This window comes from Balaenoptera borealis (assembly GCF_965194805.1).
Source record: "Balaenoptera borealis genome assembly, chromosome: X".
NCBI classification, from domain to species: domain Eukaryota; kingdom Metazoa; phylum Chordata; class Mammalia; order Artiodactyla; family Balaenopteridae; genus Balaenoptera; species Balaenoptera borealis.
The window spans coordinates 34,626,568-34,647,634 of record NC_138881.1 but is presented as its reverse complement, the minus strand read 5'-3'; the positions used below and the strand labels follow the sequence as shown (position 1 = coordinate 34,647,634).

The following is a 21,067-nucleotide window of genomic DNA, read 5'->3' as shown; positions in this document are numbered from 1 at the left end:
ATTCATTTTAATAATGTTTTATTGAACTCTTCATGTCGAAAATCTACTATTTCATGTAGTAATGTAATCAGCATAAAAATTGAGATACTTTACATTTTTGCATATTACATCTTCAAAATCTGATATGCATTTTACACTTAGAACACATCTCAATTTGTATAATCCATATTTGAAGTGCTCAAGTGGCTGCCTTATTGGATAGTGCATGACCAACTCTTTCAAGCTAAAAATGGTAAGGCTTCCTTCATTCCCTCTCCTATAAGCCCATGTAAAACTTTAAATTTTAATTTTTTTTTAATCCCAAGCTTCTAATTTATCCCTCCTCCTCTTTCCCCTTTGGTAACCATAAGTTTGTTTTCTAGGTCTATGAGTGTGTTTCTGTTTTGTAAATAAGTTCATTTGTATCACTTTTTTTAGATTCCACACATAAGTGATATCATGATATTTGTCTTTCTCTGTCTGACTTACTTCATTTAGTATGATAATCTCTAGGTCATCCATGTTGCTGCAAATGGCATTATTTCATTCTTTTTTATGGCTGAGTAATATTCCATTGTGCATGTATGTATATATATATATATATATATATATATAAACACACACACACCACATCTTCTTTATCCATTCATCTGTAGATGGAAACTTAGGGTTGCTTCCATGTCTTGGCTATTGTAAATAGTGCTGTTATGAACGTTGGGGTGCATGTATCTTTTCGAATTGAAGTTTTCATCTTTTCTGGATATATGCCCAGGAGTGGGATTGCTGAATCATATGGTAGCTCTATTTTAGTTAAGGAACTTCCATGCTGTTCTCCACAGTGGCTGCACCAATTTACATTCCCACCAACAGTGCAGGAGGGTCCCCTTTTCACCACACCTTCTCCAGCATTTATTACTTGTAGATTTTTTGATGATGACCATTCTGACTGGTGTAAGGTGATACCTCAACGTAGTTTTGATTTGCATTCCTCTAATAATTAGAGATGTTGAGCACCTTTTCATGTGCCTGTTGGCCATCTAGATGCCTTCTAAACTTTAGTTTTTGAGGCTAAGTATTATACCTTCCTTATATTGATATCCCCTAGAGCAAAAACTACAGCCCAAGGGTCAAATCTGGCTGGCCACCTCTTTTTTGTAAATAAAGTTTTATTTTAATATAGCCTTGCTTATTCATTTACATTTGTCTATGTTGCTTTCACAGGACAATGGCAGAGTTGAGTAGATGCAACAGAGACCATATGGCCCACAAAGCCTAAAATATTCACTATCTGGCCCTTTGCAGAAACAGTTTGCTGACTCCTTACCCAGAGCAGTAATACACTAAGTGTGGTCAGTAGGCCAGTGCTGGTCAGCAAACCATTATCAGTCTAAAATGAGAAGGAGCTTCCATCAGAATGTAAATAGATTTTTTTTTGTAACAAGATTTTCTTAATGAAGAAAGCAGTATATTAGTTAACAATCTGGTACTGGCTCTGAATCTCACCATAACTGTTTAATTGACTTTATTGTAGTTATGCCATATAATTTTTAAAAATTTTATAGGCAAATATATTGATTTTTTAATTTAATTGCTTCTGAGTCTCCAGCTTGGATAAAGTAGTTTCTCTCATTCCTGTATTGTTCATATGATCACTATACTTTTATAGAATTTTGTTTTGTGTTTACATCTAAGCATTTAAACCAACTAGAAGTTTTAATAAAATTCAAGTAAGGGCTCCAATTTTATTTTTTCCATACATGCAGTAGTACCAGAATCATTTAAACCTAGCTTTCCCTAAAATGAATGTCCCTTTTCATATATTAAATCATATATACTAGAATTTATTTCTGGATTCTCTATTATTCCACTGACCTATTTATCTCTTTATAAGTCAACATCATATTGAATCAATTAGTGACTTTATCATTGTAGTAGTTATACATTGCTACATAACAATATTACCATAAATGTAGAGACTTAAAACAGCACACAATTATTATCTCACAGTTTCTGTGGGGTCAGGAGTCTGGGTACAACTTAACTCTGTCTTCTGTTTCAGGATCTCCTAAAGCTTCAATCAAGGTGTCAGGTGGTTGCAGTCTCATCTGAGGCCTAAATGGGGAAGGATCTGCTTCCAAGATCACTTGATTGTTGGCATCATTTTGTTGCTTGCAGGCTGCCAAACTGAGGGCCTCAGTTTCTGACTGTCAGTGGGAGACTGCCCTCAGTTCCTTGCCATGTGGTCCTCTCCATAGGGTAGATCACAACATAGAAGCTGGCTTCTTCAAAGCCAGCCAGGGACACAGTCTCTCAGGAAGACAGACATTACAATCTTACCTAATATAATCATGTACATGTATTCACACACATCGAAGCACCTTTGTTGTATTCTATTAGTTAGAAACAAGTCACAGGTCCTGCCTGAACCCGAGTGAGGGAGATTACACAAGAACATGATACCAGAAATGGGGATCATGGTGGCCATCTTATATACAATAGTATATTCTGATAACACTGGTAAGGCACATACTTCTTTCCCCCTGCCCCATATTTCTCATATATCTCTTGCCTTCTCAGGCATTTATTCTTCTATATAAACATTATTATTTTATCAAGTGCCACCCCCCTCAAAAAATCCCATTGGGAGTTTATTTGGAATTACATTAAGCACATTTTTAAAAATTTTTTTTAAAATTTATTTATTTATTTATTTATTTTTGGCTGTGTAGGGTCTTCATTTCTGAAGCACATTTTTTAAATTGACTTTTATTAGATGAAATCTCCCCACTCAAGAACACAATGTCCTTTAATCTCTTCAGATCTTATGACCCTCAATAAGATTTGTTTCCTTCATGTTCTTGTTAACTATTCTGAAATAGTTATGATTTCTGTTGCTACTGAGACTGAAATTTTTTCCTCCCTCTCCTTTTCTAAGGCTTATGCTAAAATAATGAAAAGCAATTAATTTTTGTATTTTTATCTTGTATCTAACCACTTTACCAAATTCTCATATTAGTTTATCTTTAAACTAGACTCTATTAGGTTTCTCAGGATACAACAATTGCATCTGTGAAGAGATAATTTTATCTCTACTTTTTCCAACATTGAGTTATTCTTTGTCTTTTTATATTTGTAGATAAGCCAAAATCATAAATAATATTGGTAACCAAGAATCTCTGTCTAGTTCCCAACTGAATCAAATATTTTTAGTATTTTACTATTTGAACAAATATTTACAGGTTTTTTTTTAATAAATTTATTTATTTATTTATTTATTTATTTTTGGCTGCGTTGGGTCTTCGTTGCTGTGCAGGGGCTTTCTCTAGTTGTGGTGAGCGGGGGCTACTCTTTGTTGCAGTGCACAGGCTTCTCATTGCGGTGGTTTCTCTTGTTGCAGAGCACAGGCTCTAGGTGCATGGGCTTCAGTAGTTGTGGCTCGTGGGCTCTAGAGCACAGCTCAGTAGTTGTGGCACACGGGCTTAGTTGCTCTGTGGCATGTGGGATCTTCCTGTACCAGGGCTCAAACCCGTGTCCCCTGCATTGGCAGGTGGATTCTTAACCACTGCGCCACCAGGTAAACCCCTACAGTTGGTTTTAACAAGTGTTGAATGGAAATCATCTCTGCCAACAAAAGAAATAATGGTAGATACTCCACCCTCAATGAGGTAGAGCAAAACTCCCCACTCCTTAAGTGTGAGCTAGGCACAGTGACTTTCTTCCAAACGGTAGAGTATGGAAAGGGGGAAAAAGAGTAACTTTATAGTGAGAAATCTGACAAAGTATCTCAGCCAGGTAATCAAGGTCAGTATCAACAGTGATTAGTCATATTGACAGTATGTACTCTTCATATGATGTGATGAAAATGGCACTTAACCTCTTAGATCTTCCTCCCCAAAACACATAACTCTAGTGTAATCATGAGAAAAACATCAGACAAATCCCAATTGAGGGACATTGTACAAAGTACGTGACCTGTACTCTTCAAAACTGTCAAAGTCATCAAAAAAAGGAAAGTCTGAGAAACTGTCACAGTCCAATGAAGTCTAAGGAGACATGACTACTAAATGTAATGTGGTAGCCTTAATGAGATATTAGGTAAAAACTCAAAAATTCTGAATTAAGTATGGACTTTAGTTAATAATGTATCAATCTTGGTTCATTAACTGTAACATACTAATGTACCATACTAAAGTAGGATGTTAGTAACAGGAAAAACTGGTTGTGTGGTATATGGGAACTCTATGTACTATCTCCACAATTTTTCTGTTCTAAAATTAAAAGTTTATTTTAAAAAAGAATAAGCCATCAATTTCTCATTTGATTTTTTATTTAGTTATAGTTAATGTTATATGTTACAGCTGTACAGCATAGTGATTCACAATTTTTAAAGGTCATACTCCGTTTATAGTTATTATAAAATATTGGCTATATTCCCTGTGTTGTACAATATATCCTTGTAGCTTATTTATTGTATACATTTTAAATGGCAGGTTTATATTTATTTATCCTAAATAGGAATACCCTTATCCCAATGACAGGGCTAAACTCAGCGACCTAAACTCATTATGTTTTTGGTTTCCATTCAAACCCTCCTGGAATACCAGCTCTCTTTGGTAGCAAACTATAAAGCCTGAAAAGTTAATCATCCCTAATTTCCAGGGTAGGGGGTGTTCTGATCAATTTATTCATTTAACAAATATTGACAATAGTACCTCCCATGTGCAAGAAATTAAGAAAAAAGAAATACTCTACACCATAAGAAATAATGTTGCCAAAAACCTACCTGTTACACTTTACAAAGTACTTGAATGTCATTTAACCTTCACCACTTGACTGAGGCAGATAGCTTCAATTCTGAAGAGGAAACCGAGGCTCAGAGAGAGCATGTGAATTGCCTAAGGTCACACAGCAAGTGTCTAAGCCAAGACTTCACATAGGACTAATCTCAAATCCCCTGCAATAGAAGGCAATAGCTAAAAGAATAGCAAGAGAGTGATACAGTTTAGTATGAAACAGAAATTGGAAGAGGTGAAAAATCCTGAAAAGCTTCATCAGAAATAGAAATTGAACACAAATAGAGATGTGGATGTGGAAGGGATGTTTAGGAACATTTACCACCCAGCTTCATTATCAAGATTTGGGTTCCTTTTCAACCCAAAGGGGTCTACCCTAGAGAAGTCCTAGTATACTCCCTACAAATCATAAACTCCTAATGATTGTTTGTGGAATGATTAGATCAATGAACTCACCCAAGAATTCTATACATCTCCATGATGATGTTTGGAGAATGGGAATTGAGGTGCAGAGACAAACTCATTTCACTGAGAAATGAGAATTGGTAATTTGAGGCAAGAATAAAAGTCTCTATACTCCTGGGGAGAAGAAGATTGATTATTCAGTAGGCATGGTAACTAGTAACTACGAGCACCCACTTCTAAACCTATTTGATCAGTGGCAATTCACCTTAGTCTAATTATCAATAAAAACTCAACCTCTTTCAGGGAACATACTTCTAGAAGCTAATTACAGTGACAGCCTCACACAGTTCAAGAGCAACCAATCAGCAGCAGATGCATTGCAGTGACTATGCTTCTTAGAGGCCATCAACAACAGTCTCACCCAAATAGCCATGGTTCTAAGGCCAAGGTCAACCACTCTGCTTCTGTACCCAAAGCAACCATCAAACACCACCACACTTCCCAAAAAGACCAGCAAGCTGTTTCGCTCATAAACTGTGCTTGACTAGTACTGCTCTCTCTTACTTTAGTAAGAAATGAATTCAGGTTTTTGTTTTACATATTGGATGACAGTCTAATATTTTGAAAGAGGGAAAACCAAATCTCTTCCTAACTTCTCAGTGCAACTGTAAACAAATACATTCCCCCTAAGAAACGGAAACTACTCCAAACTCCAAGAGTTCAATTGCAGACACTTGCCAGAGACCAGTTCAGTGGGTGAGAAAAATACTAGATTGGCTACATCTTGCTTCTCCTCAAACTAGCTTTATGGTACTACAGATCATCACAGGAAAGCATTCATACGGTACGAATTCATTTATGACAAACTGCATCACAGACCAGAGTAACATCCCAGGAATCAGAATCACCTTGGGAGTGGTTTTTTTAAAAATACATACCTAGGCCCCTCTCCAAATCAATTAAAATGGAAACTTCATCAGATAGGACCAAACAGCTGTGATTTTAAAAGCCCCTTAGTGATTCTGATGAGCACTCCTCTAGTTAGGAATGACTAGCAAGGTCTCCTAAGAGTGACAAGGCCATTTTGGCTTACTAAGAGAGACTGGAGACCTAGCCTAAGACTTTTGGGCAAAGCAGACCAAATCAGGCCCATGCTAGATATTCAATAGCTAGATATGCCCTAGCTGTCTCCAGATCCAAGAGAATCAAGATGAACCAGGCCTGCTATTATACAGAGTTCTCTCTGAATCAATGGTTCCCAATCCTACTTGCACAGCTGAATCACCTGGAAGATCATTTTAAAATTATGAAAGCTGGCATCCTCCTCCAGGCCAATTGAATCAGAATCTCTTAGGGTGAGGTCTAAGCTTACAGTATTTTAGGGCTCCTTAGGCAATCCTGATGAGTAAACAGGGTTGAGAACCACAGATCTAGATTGCTCACCTAGTACCTGCACCTGACCCAGCCCATCTTTCAGTACAAGGCAACTGCAATTTCTCCTAAAACAGATGATGATGAAAAAGCCTGTCATACCTTACAGAAAGCACAAAGAAAATCTTCCACAGTAGAACTGTGATCCTTAATTCTATCACCAAACTATTTCACATGCTTACATGTTCAAGTGATCAAATAACCTAAGGGAAAACAAGAAAAGCCCTCTCCTATCTTCCCCCCTCTAGTCCTCTTCTTGACGAATATTGGGGCTCTATATAAAAGGGGACAAAAATGTTCAGCCAAAAATGAAAAGCATTCAGTCAAGGCAAGTGGGATAACAGCCAAAAAAGGAAATTTAAGAGCAGTAATCCAACGATCTGCCTGTCATGAAGAGATAACCCAAACTGGAAGCTGCTGTAATGGGTCCAAAGGAGAAAAAGACATAAGAATATATTTCTAAAGTGCACTTCAAATTGGTTTAGTGGTGCATTAGTCACCTATGTCAAAGGTTTAACATGTTTAAACAGAGAAACACAGTCACAGATGACTTTCAATTCAAAGCACCTTCTGAAGTGCTTACTTAAAACAGGACATAATGCTGAACAGTCAACGAATCATAAGTAATGTAGTTCACGATAGGGTCAAATCAAGAACTTTAGCTATAATTAAAATTGAGAAAAGTATTTCAATACTTTTCACGGTAGGGTCAAATCAAGAACTTCAGCTATAATTAAAATTGAGAAAAGTATTTCAATCTATCTGGATAAAAAGTCAGCTAGTTTCTAAGCAACTACTAAGTGGAAAAGACTTAATGTTCTGCAAATGCTGTAAAAGGTAGTACCCATATCCTAACTGCATGTTGCATGGATGAAGTTGCTTAAATAAGGGAAAAAAAACTTTTCAAATTACAATGTACAAGTCTTGTAATAAACACAAAGGGTTATCATTGTAGTAACAGAAAAATAGCAGAGCGATGACTCGTCTAACATCAAGCACCCCACTCCCCACCATACTTTGAACTCTGCTGCTTCCACATTAAATTAATCCACCAAGATCTGAATTAGGTCAGAAGACACATGGGCCTCCACCTGGTGGGAAGAAATTCGATGAGCAGAGAAAATAGCAGCAACCTTCAGAGCTTCATTCCCATTTGTCCAACTCCAGTCCCTGATGACCAGATGACCTTAAAGAGGATGTGCTTTCATAAGCCTCTTCCAACCTAGAACATTCCCCTTGACATCCAAAAGCTTTTTAAAAACTGAAAAGTAGATACCAATATCTATTAGAATAGCCCAACTGTTGCCATCTCAGACACTCTATTCAATCACTCACAATCAACTACGTATTTAATTAGTACCATGCAATGTAGAGATACAGATATAAAGGACTTCCAGTTAGAGATGATGGATTGAACACATCCATTTACCTTGGCTATCTCCCAAAACTCCACTGAAATGACACTAAAAGGATTTTTTTAACCCACAATAACAATGAGAATGGAAGAGGAGACAACTGCAATGACATTTTGGGAGCTCAGAAAAAGCCAAATCCTATGGCAGCTGTGAGAAAAGTCAAGAATAAAATATTTGCACACAAGCACCCCCAGAAGGCAGCTCCATGCACTCTTGGAAGTAGGGATGAAAGGGGGCTAAAATAAGGAGAATCTGGGAAAAGCTTTTTGAAGAGCACTTAGATCTCCTCCAACTTCCAGTCTCTGCCTTCTCCCCCATTCCAGCATGGGTTCAGAGATTTATTTTCCAGGGAGAGTGAAGTGAACTGGGGAACCAAAGCATGGTGAACATTGGATTCTACACTTGAAACAGGAGCTTAAACAAAGGTGCATTTATACTGCATGTGGGGACATCCATATCCCTAACCTTCTTCATCCAGAGAGAAGATTGGAAGATTCTTCTATAGGAAATCTGATTAGACCAAAGGAAAAGACATAAAGAGATTGACCTTGGTTCCAAAACTCAACTGCCCAGCCAAATCACCCAACTTATAATCAACAACTCCCAGTAAGAGCTTCCAATCAGCGTTTTTAGTGCTCCACTCTTAAACAACAAAGAGCAAATGGGTACCAGAAATTTGAGGTAAGTCTGTAGTATGCCAGATAACAGAGAAGCTTGGAGGAAACAGCAAAAAGAAGCAAACTTAAAAAAAAAATCATTAATATTGTCAGAAGGATTTTTAAATATTACATTTATGAAACAGCAGGATGCTAGAAAAAGAAACGCTTAGGCCTCAACAGAGAGCTCCTAGATATCAACATATAAAACAAATGAAAAATGCAATAACAGGCAAGGTAAGCTGGGAGAGATCTCCCAGAAAGTAGAACAAAAAGACAAAGAGAATTAGAAAACAGAAGGGGAGACAGAGGATCTAAGAGGTCCAGCATCGAAACAGAGAGAACAGAGAAAATGAAGGGAAATTTAAAATAAAACAAAACAAAAAAACAATTCAAGAAAATTTCCCCAAACGGAAGGACATGAGTTTGCAGATTGAAAGGGTGCAGAGGAAAGAGATAAAAATAAACATACGCCAAGGGGTAGTATTGTGAAATTTCAGAGCACTAGGAACAAGACAGAGATTCCAGAAGCTTTCAAAGAACAGCAGAATTTAAGAAGAATCAAAATAACATTTGATTTCTCAACAGTAACAAGAGCAAGAGACCCGGGGAAAAGAGGAAGTGGCAGCAAAGTTCTGAGGGTAAATGATTTACAAACTAGAATTCTATACTCAGCCAAACTATCAAATTAAATTCAAGAGCACAGTAAGATCTGCACACCTGCAAGGTCTCAAAAAATTAACCTCCCATGCACTCTTCTCCAGAAAGTTACTAGAAGATTTGCTCCACCAAAATGGATGAACGACGAAGAAAGAGGAAGACTGGACATCTAGAAAACCAAGGATACAACATAAAAGGAGACAGGGGCTTCCCTGGTGGCGCAGTGGTTGAGAATCTGCCTGCCAATGCAGGGGACACGGGTTCGAGCCCTGGTCTGGGAAGATCCCACATGCCACAGAGCAACTGGGCCCGTGAGCCACAACTACTGAGCCTGCGCGTCTGGAGCTTACGCTCCGCAACAAGAGAGGCCGCGATAGTGAGAGGCCCGCGCACCGCGATGAAGAGTGGCCCCCGCTTGCCGCAACTAGAGAAAGCCCTCGCACAGAAACGAAGACCCAACACAGCCAAAAATAAATAAATAAATAAATTTAAAAAGGAGACAGGATTCCCCAGGATGATGGTAAAGGGCGATTATAATGATGTCAGCTGTTTCAAGGCCCGGAGAACACTAGCCCAGATTGAAGGTCAGAATGCTCTGGGACAAATGTCTCTAAGAATAGGAAATTGATAGGATACACAAAGTGTTTCAATACACTAAGTGAAGATATGCAGTTCTTGGGGAGAATACGGGGATAATTTAGTGATGAATGAAGAAAATTAACAAGCAAAGGATAAAACAAGGCAATTTTTAACTGAAGGGAAAACAAAAAGATGTGCAAGCAATCATAATAGACACACTACATGGTTCAGCTGTGAATAGGCTTACCTAATTGCATTAATGTGATCACTGACTACTGCTTTAACCAAGATGATATATGATAATGATAAACTGATAAAAGATATATTAGGGTCTACCCAATTTAGGAAAGATGGGAGTGAGGGAGAAGGTGGTAGGAGAGCTAGATCTTGATCTTCCATAGTAGGAAGACAATATATAACATCTAATACTGAAAAGTCCAGTAGTAGTAGATTAACTACATTACTTAGAAATGAAGGTAACATGCTAAAAGCAGCAGCTAGTAACAGTTGGTTAACATTCTACTGAAATACCTGGCATATAAGACATTCAATGAATGTTTGTTGAATTTCACTGATATGCAAAGGAATAAGTATAAACTTTAGTATGTGCCCAAATTCAAACAGTGTAAAACATTAAGGGTTGTTCTTTAAGACTTTTTCCCCTGTATTTAACCCAAGTACCTAAACTTTCCTGGATGACAAAAGAGAAGAAACATTTTGACTATTATTTCTTTCAATCTTCCCCCAAAAAAGATTAGTGATGCTTCCCAAATTTTAAAAAAAATCACTAATATTTCACTATAAGAGAATTTGATAGCACTATTGATAAAGCTAACTGCCTCCCTGGATAATCAAAGAAACCAAATCCAATATACACTGGAATGAAGCAAGGATATTTCTCTTCACAGTATTATTTAGTGGATGTAGCTGTAGTGGATTTAAATCTAAGCTCAGAACACAGATGAATGTTTAAAATACATTAAAAAATTTCTAAATCAAAACAGAATTTACCTTATCTACTGTATAGCACAGGGAACTCTACTCAATACTCTATAATGGCCTATATGGGAATAAAATCTAAAAAAGAGTGAATATACGTATACGTATAACTGATTCACTTTGCTGTACACCTGAAACTAACACAACATTGTAAATCAACTACACTCCAACAAAATTTTTTCTAAAAATGGAATTTACCTTGTAAGCATCATATTGATAGTTTTCCTGTTTGTTGTTGAAAAAACTGTATTTGTCATGGAGAGATATTTTTGTATTAGGGTAAGATAGATATCTTTTTAATTCAAACATAGCAAGTTCAATTCCAATTAAAATTTTAGGTAACTAAAATGTCCGGCAAACTAGCTGATCATAAAAATATAATAATTGAACTATCATTAGGATAAGTAAGTCTTATACAGTCCTCTACTCCACCTTTCCACACATCACTGTCAGAAACACATTGAAACTACCACAGGTAGACCGGAAATATCATTTTAAAAAGCCTCCCAATTGAGATGAGTTGAAATAAATACATGAGCCCAAGAGTAGTCAATAAAATTTCATTTATTCATTCATTAAGTAAATACTTCCGGAGTAAACCTGTTATGTGCCAGGCACTGTTTGCTAGTCTTAAAGCACAGGATAACTTACTCCTAGGTGTGTTTTTTTCCTCCTCTTCTATAAACCTGAAAATGAAACATACAAATCAAAGAGAATAAGGGAGCCATTTACCTAACATTCAGGTGACGCTATCTAACCGGAGGACAGATCGTCCCATCCATTTCAACACTATTATATAAAGAACTACCTACCTTTGTCTTCAAGTAAAGAATTATGGTACACCATGGAGAATGTTTTTCTTCTTACTTGCGATTGTGTTGAGAATGCTCGGGTATGGTGGTTCCAAACAACAGTATATATTGGGAGTTTTGCATAAGACTCTCTTTTTCTACGTAGGACTTTATACTATGTAAAGTTCACTAGTGCAGAGGTTGTAGGCACTGTTGACATTTTGAGCCATAAAAATTTCTTGTGAGGGGCTGTCCCGTACCTTGTAGTATGCTTAGCCGCACCTGTGGCCTCTACCAGCTAGATGCCAATAGCACCCCACTCCCAGCAGTAACTAAAAAATGTCTCCAGACATTGCCAACTATTGGTGGGGGGAGGCAAAACTGTCCCCTGTTGAGAACCACTGCTTTAGAGGAACATCTCAGAGAGGGAGAGTGATTATAGATAGAAGAAGAGGCCAGATAAAACAAAGATCTCTCTTTCATAACTGCAGGTACATCAATCTCTTGATGCTACTGGTCTACCATCATTTTAAGCTCAAATGTCTTCTAGCCCTAAATCTAAACTGAGGTAAGGGAAGAGAAGCAGTCCCATTAAAATGATTCACCGAGAACAGGAAGGAAAAAAATTCTGCCTAATCTTTCCTCCATCTTCCACTTAAAAGAACACCAAGATCATCCTCTTTGTTAATTACCTAACATAACTCCAGAAGTTTTGACAAATATATGAGTACCTACTATGGGCCAGACAGTTCGAGGTGCCAGAGAAAGATAAATTTATCAGCTGCATTTACTGAATTGTTGTCACTCTTATAGACAGTGTTTTCTTCATAGTTTTGCATTTGACGAAGGATTCTTAAATATGACACCAAAAGCACAAGCAACAAAAGAAAAATAGGTAGATTGGACTTTATCAAAATAAAAAACGTTTGTATTTCAAAGGACACCACCAAGAAAGTGAATAAACAACACACAGAATAGGAGAAAATATTTGCAAATGATATACCTGATAAGAGACTTGAGTCAAGAATACATAAAGGACATATACAACTCAATAATTTAAAAAAAAAACCAAAATAAAAATTGGGCAAAGGATATGAAGAGACATTTTTTCAAGGAAGATATACAAATGACCAATAAGCACATACAAAGATGCTCGACATCATTACTCATCAAGGAAATTCAAATCCAAACCACAATGAGATACCCATTAGGATGGCTAGAATTTTAAAAGTCAGATAATAACAAATGTTGGCAAGGATGTGGAGAAATCAACATACTCATACACTGCTGGCAGGAATGTAAAATGGTACAGTCACTTTGGAAAACAGTCTGGCAGTTCTTCAAATGATTCATCACAGAGTTACCATATGACCCAGCAATTCCACGCCTAGGTGTATACTCAAGAGGAATGAAGACATGTTCACACAAAAACTTGTACATAAATGTTTGTAGCACTGTTACTCATAATAGCCAAAAGACAGAAACAACCCAAATATCTAGCAGTGGACAAACGAATGAACAAAATGTGATATAGGCATACAGTGGAGTATTATTTGGCCATAAAAAGGAATAAACATGGATGAATTTTGAGAATGTTATGCTAAGCAAAAGTAGCCATTCACAAAAGACCACATACTATATGATTTCATTTAGATGAAATGTCCAAAAAAGGGAAATCTATAGATACAGAAAGTAGACTAGGGCTTCCCTGGTGGCGCAATGGTTAAGAATCCGCCTGCCAATGTATGGGACACAGGTTCGAGCCCTGGTCCGGGAAGATCCCATATGCCACGGAGCAACCAAGCCCGTGCGCCACAACTACTGAGCCTGCGCTCTAGAGCCCGCGAGCCACAACTACTTAAGCCCGCACGCCTAGAGCCGGTGCTCCGCAACAAGAGAAGCCACCGCAATGAGAAGCCCGCGCACCGCAACGAAGAGTAGCCCCTGCTCGCCGCAACTAGAGAAAGCCCACATGCAGCAACAAAGACCCAACTCAGCCAAAAATAAATAAATTAATTAATTAATTTTTTTAAAAGAAGAAAGATTAGTGATTGCTTGGGGTGGTGGGGCTTATTGGGAGGACAAGGGGAACAACAGCTAAAGGGTATGGGGTTTCTTTTTCAGGTAATAAAAATGTTCTAAAATTGGGGTGATGGTTGCACAAATCTGTGAATATACTAAACCCACTGAATTGTACACTTTAAAAAGGGTGAATTATATGTTATGTGAATTACTTCTCAATAAAGCTGTTTAAAAAGAAAAACAGCATTTAAGGTACAATGGAGAACACAGCATTTGGACCATGGTTTATTAATGAAAATGTCTTGCTTAAAATACCCTTGCATCTGGAGAGATCTCATTCTTTGGTTGTGAAGTATGAAATGATTATTGAAGGCTATTTAAACTACTGAAAATGCTTTAGGTAAACACTTTAAGACTATGGAAATCTTGGAAGTAGGAAAAAATTAAAATGCAGGCATCAAGGAACTTCAGAGGACATAAAATTCTGTGCTTAAGATGTATCAGGGTGCATTAAGTAATTAGATTCATGAGGTGGGGGGAAGGTAAGCCAAGAAGAGTTAAAGAGCTCATATGAAAAGGCTTCGTCTAGAAGACTCCCTTCTTTACCAGCCTGCAGTGATGCTGAAAGATTTTTCAGGAAGCTAAAAATAATCACCCATATGATTTACTCCAGTAACAAATAGGAAGTCAAGTAAATACTAAAGGGCCAAACACAAAGAGATTTAATGAAACAAACAAAAATAGCTAAGCCAGTTCCGAGGAATGGCTACTGGGAAGTTTCAGCAACCAGCATGCGTTATTGCTTTTTCCAAGAAGAACATAATATAGGATCTGTGCAGAGCTCACAATTCCACTGCTGAAATTTTTCAACCTGTGCTGTTTTCAGTCCAAATAAAGTCCATTTCTGTGGTTGCCTTGTGTGATATACCTGTTATTCTATCTTATCTCACTGCAGAGTTCTTGGTATGCCTGGTCTCCAGAGTTCACAATTTCCCGACCTGAGGAATCACCAACGCCAGTGACAAGGAATGTCCGCGGGGGCGGGGGGCGCATTAGGGATTTATTTTTTTAATCCTAAATAAATCTCAGTTCCTGCCCTGGTCATTACAAACAGCCTGTTTCACCATCAAGCCGAGTCTGGGTACCTCATAAAGCACTGTGCCCCAGTTTCAAACCAAAATTAGGGCCAATTAGGGCTAATTGGCAAAGAAAAACAACCAAAGGCCAGATTGGCTTTTTCTGCAGAGCCTCAGGTTTCAAAATGACTGCCTTGAAAGCTGAAATGACCCAGATTATTTGTGTGTGTGGGGGGGGGGGTGACAGACATTCATTCTCCTTCAGGGTGGCTGTGGCTTGGTGTAGGAAAGGAGAACTTGGGGAGAAGGGAGTCGTCGACATGGAAAGAGAAATACTGGGGAATGATCTTTAGGTACCACCTACTTCAAATGAATCACTGCAGTGTCAGCCCTGCACTGATTCCACGAATTGCCAAACAGGATGAGGTAAGGCACAAGCCTGGAGCACCCCCCGCACCCCACCGCCCGCCCCGCTCCTCCTCCTCCCGCGCGCAAAAGCGCGCATAGCTCCGCGAAGTGCACCACGCAGCCCCCGAAGGCTTCGGCTGAGGGGCTGACGTCATCCTTCTGCATTGAGCTTCAAGGACCGGTAGCAGCACCAGTTAGATGGGGAGCAGAGTTGAGGCGCTATTGCTGTCACCAAGTGGCTGGGGTCCTTCCCCAGGGCTCTGCGGATTGGGTTTACGCGATGACAGAAAGATAAGTGTAAGGGTGCAAGGGCGTGGGAAAAGGGTCCTAAGACCCATCTCCTGGGTCGCCGAGAAAGCGCAAAGATGCCCCTGGGTTACGTAAGACCCTCTCCCCTCTGTGCGTCTCCGCGCGGCAACGGCGCCCGCCCCCCATCACTGCGTTTGGAGGCCTTTGGTCGCCCTTGCCCAGCCAGGCAGCTCAGGGCTCCCAGCGCCTGCCTCTCGCAGCCCCGCGGGGTCGGGAATAACTGGGAATCTGGGATTAAACCCTGCGCTCTTGCGCCTGCTCCCAGCCGGCCACAGGTTAGCTCCAAGAGACACCGCGAACGGGCTGCTAAGGGAGGGTGGGGAGGGGTGTCCAGAGTGGAAAACAGACGAATAAACCCTCAACTTTCCCCAGAGGCTGACCCTAACCCGGGAGTTAAAAAAATAAGTCAATGCATTAAAATATTTTGGAAAGGTCGGCAACCTGCAGTCACCGCCACCACGCAGCCCCTTACACCCTGCACCGGGCGGGGTCCAGGGTCTGAGCAGCCCCAAGCCTGCACCCCGCCATCCTGCAGCCCCAGCCCTGCGCCTGTCTCCTGAAGGAGGGGACCGAGATTTGATTTTTGCTTTGGGTTTTTTCCTCCCCCTTCCCTTCCCGGAGCATCACTACACTGACCGATGGACGGCGGCCCAGCCGCCGGTCAGGCGTGGCCACTCACCCAGAAGACGAAGGAGTAGATGATGAGGAGGGTTTTGAGACAGGTTATCACAGGTTTGGTCTCCATTCTCCTCGATGCCATACTACAGAGCTCCGGCGGCGGCGGCGGCGGCGGCGGCGGCGTCGGCGGCGGCGGCGGCGGCGGCGTGCGGCGGGCCGGCGCGCGGGAGGGGGGAGGAGGCGGGGCGGGGCCGGGCGGGGCGGAGGCGCGTGCCGCGAGAGGCCCCGTGAGCGCGCAGACGAGACATTGCGTGTGCGTGAGCGCGCACTCGGCAGAGCCCCCGCTGAAGGAACAGGCCGGCAGAGACTGCGCATGCGGAGAAGGCCGCCCGCCTCCGCGAGCCCGCGCAGGCTCAGACCCCGAGCCGAGGAGCGGGGCAGGGCACCCAGGAGGGAGTAGGAGAACCTGGATGGAGGCCGGGTCGAAGGTCAGGGCCTTTTCGTGGCCGCCGTGGCACGTGAGTTTCTGCTTTGTACACAGTGGGGCTTTACATTTGCAGGGTTGTCTGCACCTGGTTTATTGCTGTCCCCGGAAAGCAATCAGGTTTCTGCATTTGGACGCCCCACTAGGCCTTCTCAGACGGAAGTGGCCCAGTAGTCATGTCCTTGGAACAAGCAGGCCTTGTCTGTGCCAGTAACAGACTGTGACAGGTGGCCGGAGATACAGCTGGAGGAATGGTCAGGAACCCGGGAACTCAGACAGACACCCCCAATCCTTGCCACCGCGGAAGCTCCATGTTTTAGATTTCCTCACATTTTGAAATGATGAAGCCGAATGACAAGAAGTTTCCATATGAAGGTACCATTCTTCCTGCACATAAAATGTATAACAGATAACAGAAAAAAAATGTTTAAAGTCCCTGAGACTCATTTTTCCCACCCTAATAAGTACAGACCACCTCACACTAAAAGAGAACTGTTTCAAGGTCAAAAAACACAGTTCAAAAACAATTCAGAAGTTGCTCAAAAAGCTAAACATAAAGTTACCATATGACCCAGCGATTCCACTCCTAGGTATAGACCCAAAAGCAATGACAACTTGTCCACACAAAAGCCTGTCCATGAATGTTCATAGCACCATTTACCGTAGCCAGAAAGCAGAAACAACCCCAATGACCATCAATTATGAATGGATGAACATAATGTAGTACATCCATACAATGGAAAATTATTTGGCCACAAAAAGGAATGAAGTACTGGTACATGCTTTAACATATATGAACCTTGAAAATATGCTAAGTGAAAGAAGCCAGACACAAAAGACTACATGTTGAACGGTCCATTTATAGGCAACGTCCAGAATAGACAGATCCATAGAGACAGAAATAGATTAGTGGTTGCAGGGGGCGGCAGGAATGAGGAGTGACTGTTAGTGAGTAGGGGGTTTCTTTGGGGAGTGACAAAAGTGTTCTAGAATTAGACTCTGGTGACGGTTGCACAATTTTGTGAATATACTAAAAACCACTGAATTGGACACCTTAAAAGGGTGAATTTTATGGCACGTGAATTATATCCCAATAAAAAAGTAATGTACACTCCACCCAGATTTCCTGTGGATGGTTTGTAGAGGAACACACAGTACAGATTCTGTGGGAGATTTCACTTGATTCCTGAGAGAGTCTGCAGTCAAAACAGCAACACTATCACAGGCTAACTCAGTTGTGGATGATGTTAAGGATACCTTTTGTGAAAGAGTGAAAAACAGTCAATAAAGCTTGAGGAAAGCCTGCCAAGGTCGGTTGCAGGAGTAATTATTACCGCCAATGGGTTGTACATGGTCCCAGGTCAGGGAGGTCATTGTATAAACAGGACACAAATATGAGGAAGAGGAGAACTTGCTTAAGGTAATGATCAACCATAACAAAGAGGTATGTGGGCATAGAGAGGAATAGAGAAGAATATGGGTGCAGGATTAGTCAAAAAAGATTAAGGAACAGATTGGCAAGGTTTCTCTTATAAAGGAAGACCTTGCACAATGATTCTCTACTCTGGTTGCTCGTTTGCATCACCTGGAGAACTTAAAACAACAAGAACAAAGCTATGACTGCCTGTGCCCAATCCCAGGTAGCCTGAGTCATTTGGTCCGGAGTGAGGGCTCAGCAGTTTTTAAAGGTCTTCAGGTGGTCCTAATAGGAATCAAGAGTGGACGGACGCTGTCCCTACTGCAGTGAGCTCAAACCCAGCTTCAGAAAGGAGCTTTCTCCTTCCTTTTTACAGTCCCTGGGCAGCAGCAAAAAAAGGATACTGAAGATTTCAAGCCCAGTGAGTACTCTTAGCCAAAAAAAAGTTCTTGCCCATGCATAATTACTCTGTAAAGGGGTCAGAAATCTCCATTTTCAACCCAACAGGGACACTGCTGAGCGTCATAGATAATTTCATGAGTTAATATATGATATTCACAGACGGCGTCCATCAGCTCAGCTAACTCACCATTTCACAGTTTGGAGCTTTTTGGGGTCCAGATTCTTGAAAACTTGGACTGTTCTAGCAAAAATAAGTTATTTAAATGTAAAGGTAGATATGAATAGTCAGCAATGTAATTAATGGGTAAATTACCATAGTTCATAGCTGGATCCTTGCTATTCAAATTGTGGTCTGTGATATAATAGGGTGACAAACCATGCCAGTTTTCCCAGGACTGAGGGGTTTCCTTTAACTCTGGATTTTTATTGCTAAAACCAAAACCAGTCAGCCACCCTATCAGTGAACTAGCAGCACTGGTATCAGCTGGGAGAGTTTACTGAAAATGCAGAACCTCAGGCCTCACCGCAAGCCCGTGTTAACAAGATCCCCAGGGGATTCAGATGCGCAGTAATGTTTGTCATGGATTGAATTGTGTCCTCCAAAATGAGATGTTGAAGTCCTAACCCCATTGCCTCAGGATGTGACCTTATTTGGAAATAGTGTTGTTGCAGATGTAATTATTTAAGTTAAGAGGAGGTCATCCTGGAGCAGGGTAAGCCCTTAATCCAATATAACTGGTATCCTTAAAAGAAGAAAAGACCCAGGAAGAGGGCCATGTGAAGACACAAACAGGGTAAATGCCGTGTGACTGATTGAAATGATGCAGCTGCAAGCCAAAAGCGCCAAGGATTGACTGTCACCACTAGAAGCTAGGAAGAGGCAAGCAAGAATTCTGCCTAGTCTCAGAGGAAGCATGGCCCTATTGACAATTTGATTTCAGACTTCTGGCCTTCAGAACTGTGAGAAAATAAATTGTTTAAGTTATTTTAAGCCACCCATTTGGGGGTATCTTGTTACAGCAGCCACAGGAAACTAATACATGTCTAAGATTCACTGATCTCCAGTTCCTCAAAATATGACCACAGCTACCATATCACCTAGCACTGTTAGGTGTATACCCTGCCTCCAAAATTGAAAGCAGGTGTTCTAACAAAAACGTGTACATGAGTGTTCACAGTAGCACTAATCACAACAGCTGAAGGGTGGAAACAACTTAAATGTCTATCAACTAAGGAATGGATAAACTAACTATGGTAAATCCATACAATGGAATATTATTCAGTCATAAAAAGGAATGAAGTACTAACACATGCTACCACATGGATGAATCTTTTTTTTCTTTTTTTTTTTAATTTATTTTTGGCTGCGTTGGGTCTTTATTGCTGCCCGTGGGCCTTCTCCAGTTGCGGTGAGTGGGGGCTACTCTTTGTTGTGGTGCGTGGGCTTCTCGTTGCAGTGGCTTCTCTTGTTGCAGAACATGGGCTCTAGGTGCCCAGGCTTCAGGAGTTGTGGCTCCCGGGCTCTGGAGCACAGGCTCAGTAGTTGTGGCACACAGGCTTAGTTGCTCTGCGGCATGTGGGATCTTCCCAGACCAGGGCTCGAACCCGTGTCCCCTGCATTGGCAGGTGGATTCTTAACCACTGCACCACTGGGGAAGCCATATGGATGAATCTTGGAAACTTTATACTGAGTGAAAGAAGCCATACAAATACCACATATTGTATTATTCCATTTTTGTGAACTATCCAGAACAGGCAAATCCATAGAGACAGAAAGCAGATTAATGGTCACCTGGGGCTGGGGGAGGAGGGAATGGGAAGTGACTGCTTAATAGGTCCAGTGTTTCCTGTTGAGGTGATGAAAAAGTTCTGCAGCTAGAGAGTGATGATGGTTGTACAACATTGTGAATGCACTTAATGCCTCTGAATTGTACACTTTTAAATGGTTAAAATAGTAAATTTTATGTTATGTATATTTTATCACATACGCAAATAACATATAACCACAGCAAGTCCAAAGGCCCTGTGGCCTGAAGGAATGATATATTTGAGGAGCTGACAAAAGGTCAGCAAGGCTCAATAGCAGGAGCAAAGATGGTGTACAGGAGGCCAGAGAGAGGTCAGCCCATCCAGGTCCTGTTAGATGACGATAAGAATTTTAATATTTTGCTTAAAAACAAGAGGAGCTTTTGATTTTTATTTGTCTTAAATGGAGCAAGTACTTCGAGGAGAACCAGACTGCCACCAAAGCACCTACGTGGTCCCTGCTCCTACTGTCACCCCTCAATCTGTTGTTCCCACAGCAACCAGAGTGATCTTGTTCAAACACAAACCATATCATGTCACCCTCTCACTTAAACCCCTCCAGTGGCTTCCCATCATTGCCCAAAGAATCAAATTTCGACTCTTTTCCCTGACTTAGAAAGCATACATGAGCTGACTCCAACTTCCTCTCCCGTGACTCCCCCTGTGCTTCAGCTGCTCTGGCCTTCTTTCAGCTCTTCAATCAGACTTCATTTTGCCTGAAAGCCTTCACACTAGCTGGTCCTATCTTTAGAATGCTTTGCCCCTTAAACTCTGAATGGCTAGTCCCTCACTTCCTGTCATTTAGATCTCAGTATAG

The 21,067-nt window shown here is 40.7% G+C and overlaps 2 protein-coding genes across 11 annotated transcripts in view; one reads left to right on the top strand and one right to left on the bottom strand.

The window, feature by feature from the left end:
* Nucleotides 1–16,351, bottom strand: part of TSPAN7 (tetraspanin 7) — a 140,741-nt gene extending 124,390 nt beyond the window's left edge. The window contains exon 1 of the mRNA XM_082378252.1: nt 16,203–16,351. Within this exon, the coding sequence (XP_082234378.1) occupies nt 16,203–16,283 (81 nt within the window). The 5' untranslated portion in view covers nt 16,284–16,351. The remainder of the gene's footprint in view (nt 1–16,202) is intronic.
* A 138-nt stretch (nt 16,352–16,489) lies between these two features.
* LOC309621152 (ferritin light chain-like) overlaps nt 16,490–21,067 on the top strand; it is a 177,531-nt gene continuing 172,953 nt past the window's right edge. For 9 of the 10 annotated variants that reach the window (XR_014239766.1, XR_014239767.1, XR_014239768.1 and 6 more), the window contains exon 1: nt 16,490–16,659. The gene's annotated coding sequence lies outside the window, so the exon portion shown is untranslated. The other variant, XM_082378271.1, reaches the window with a different exon arrangement.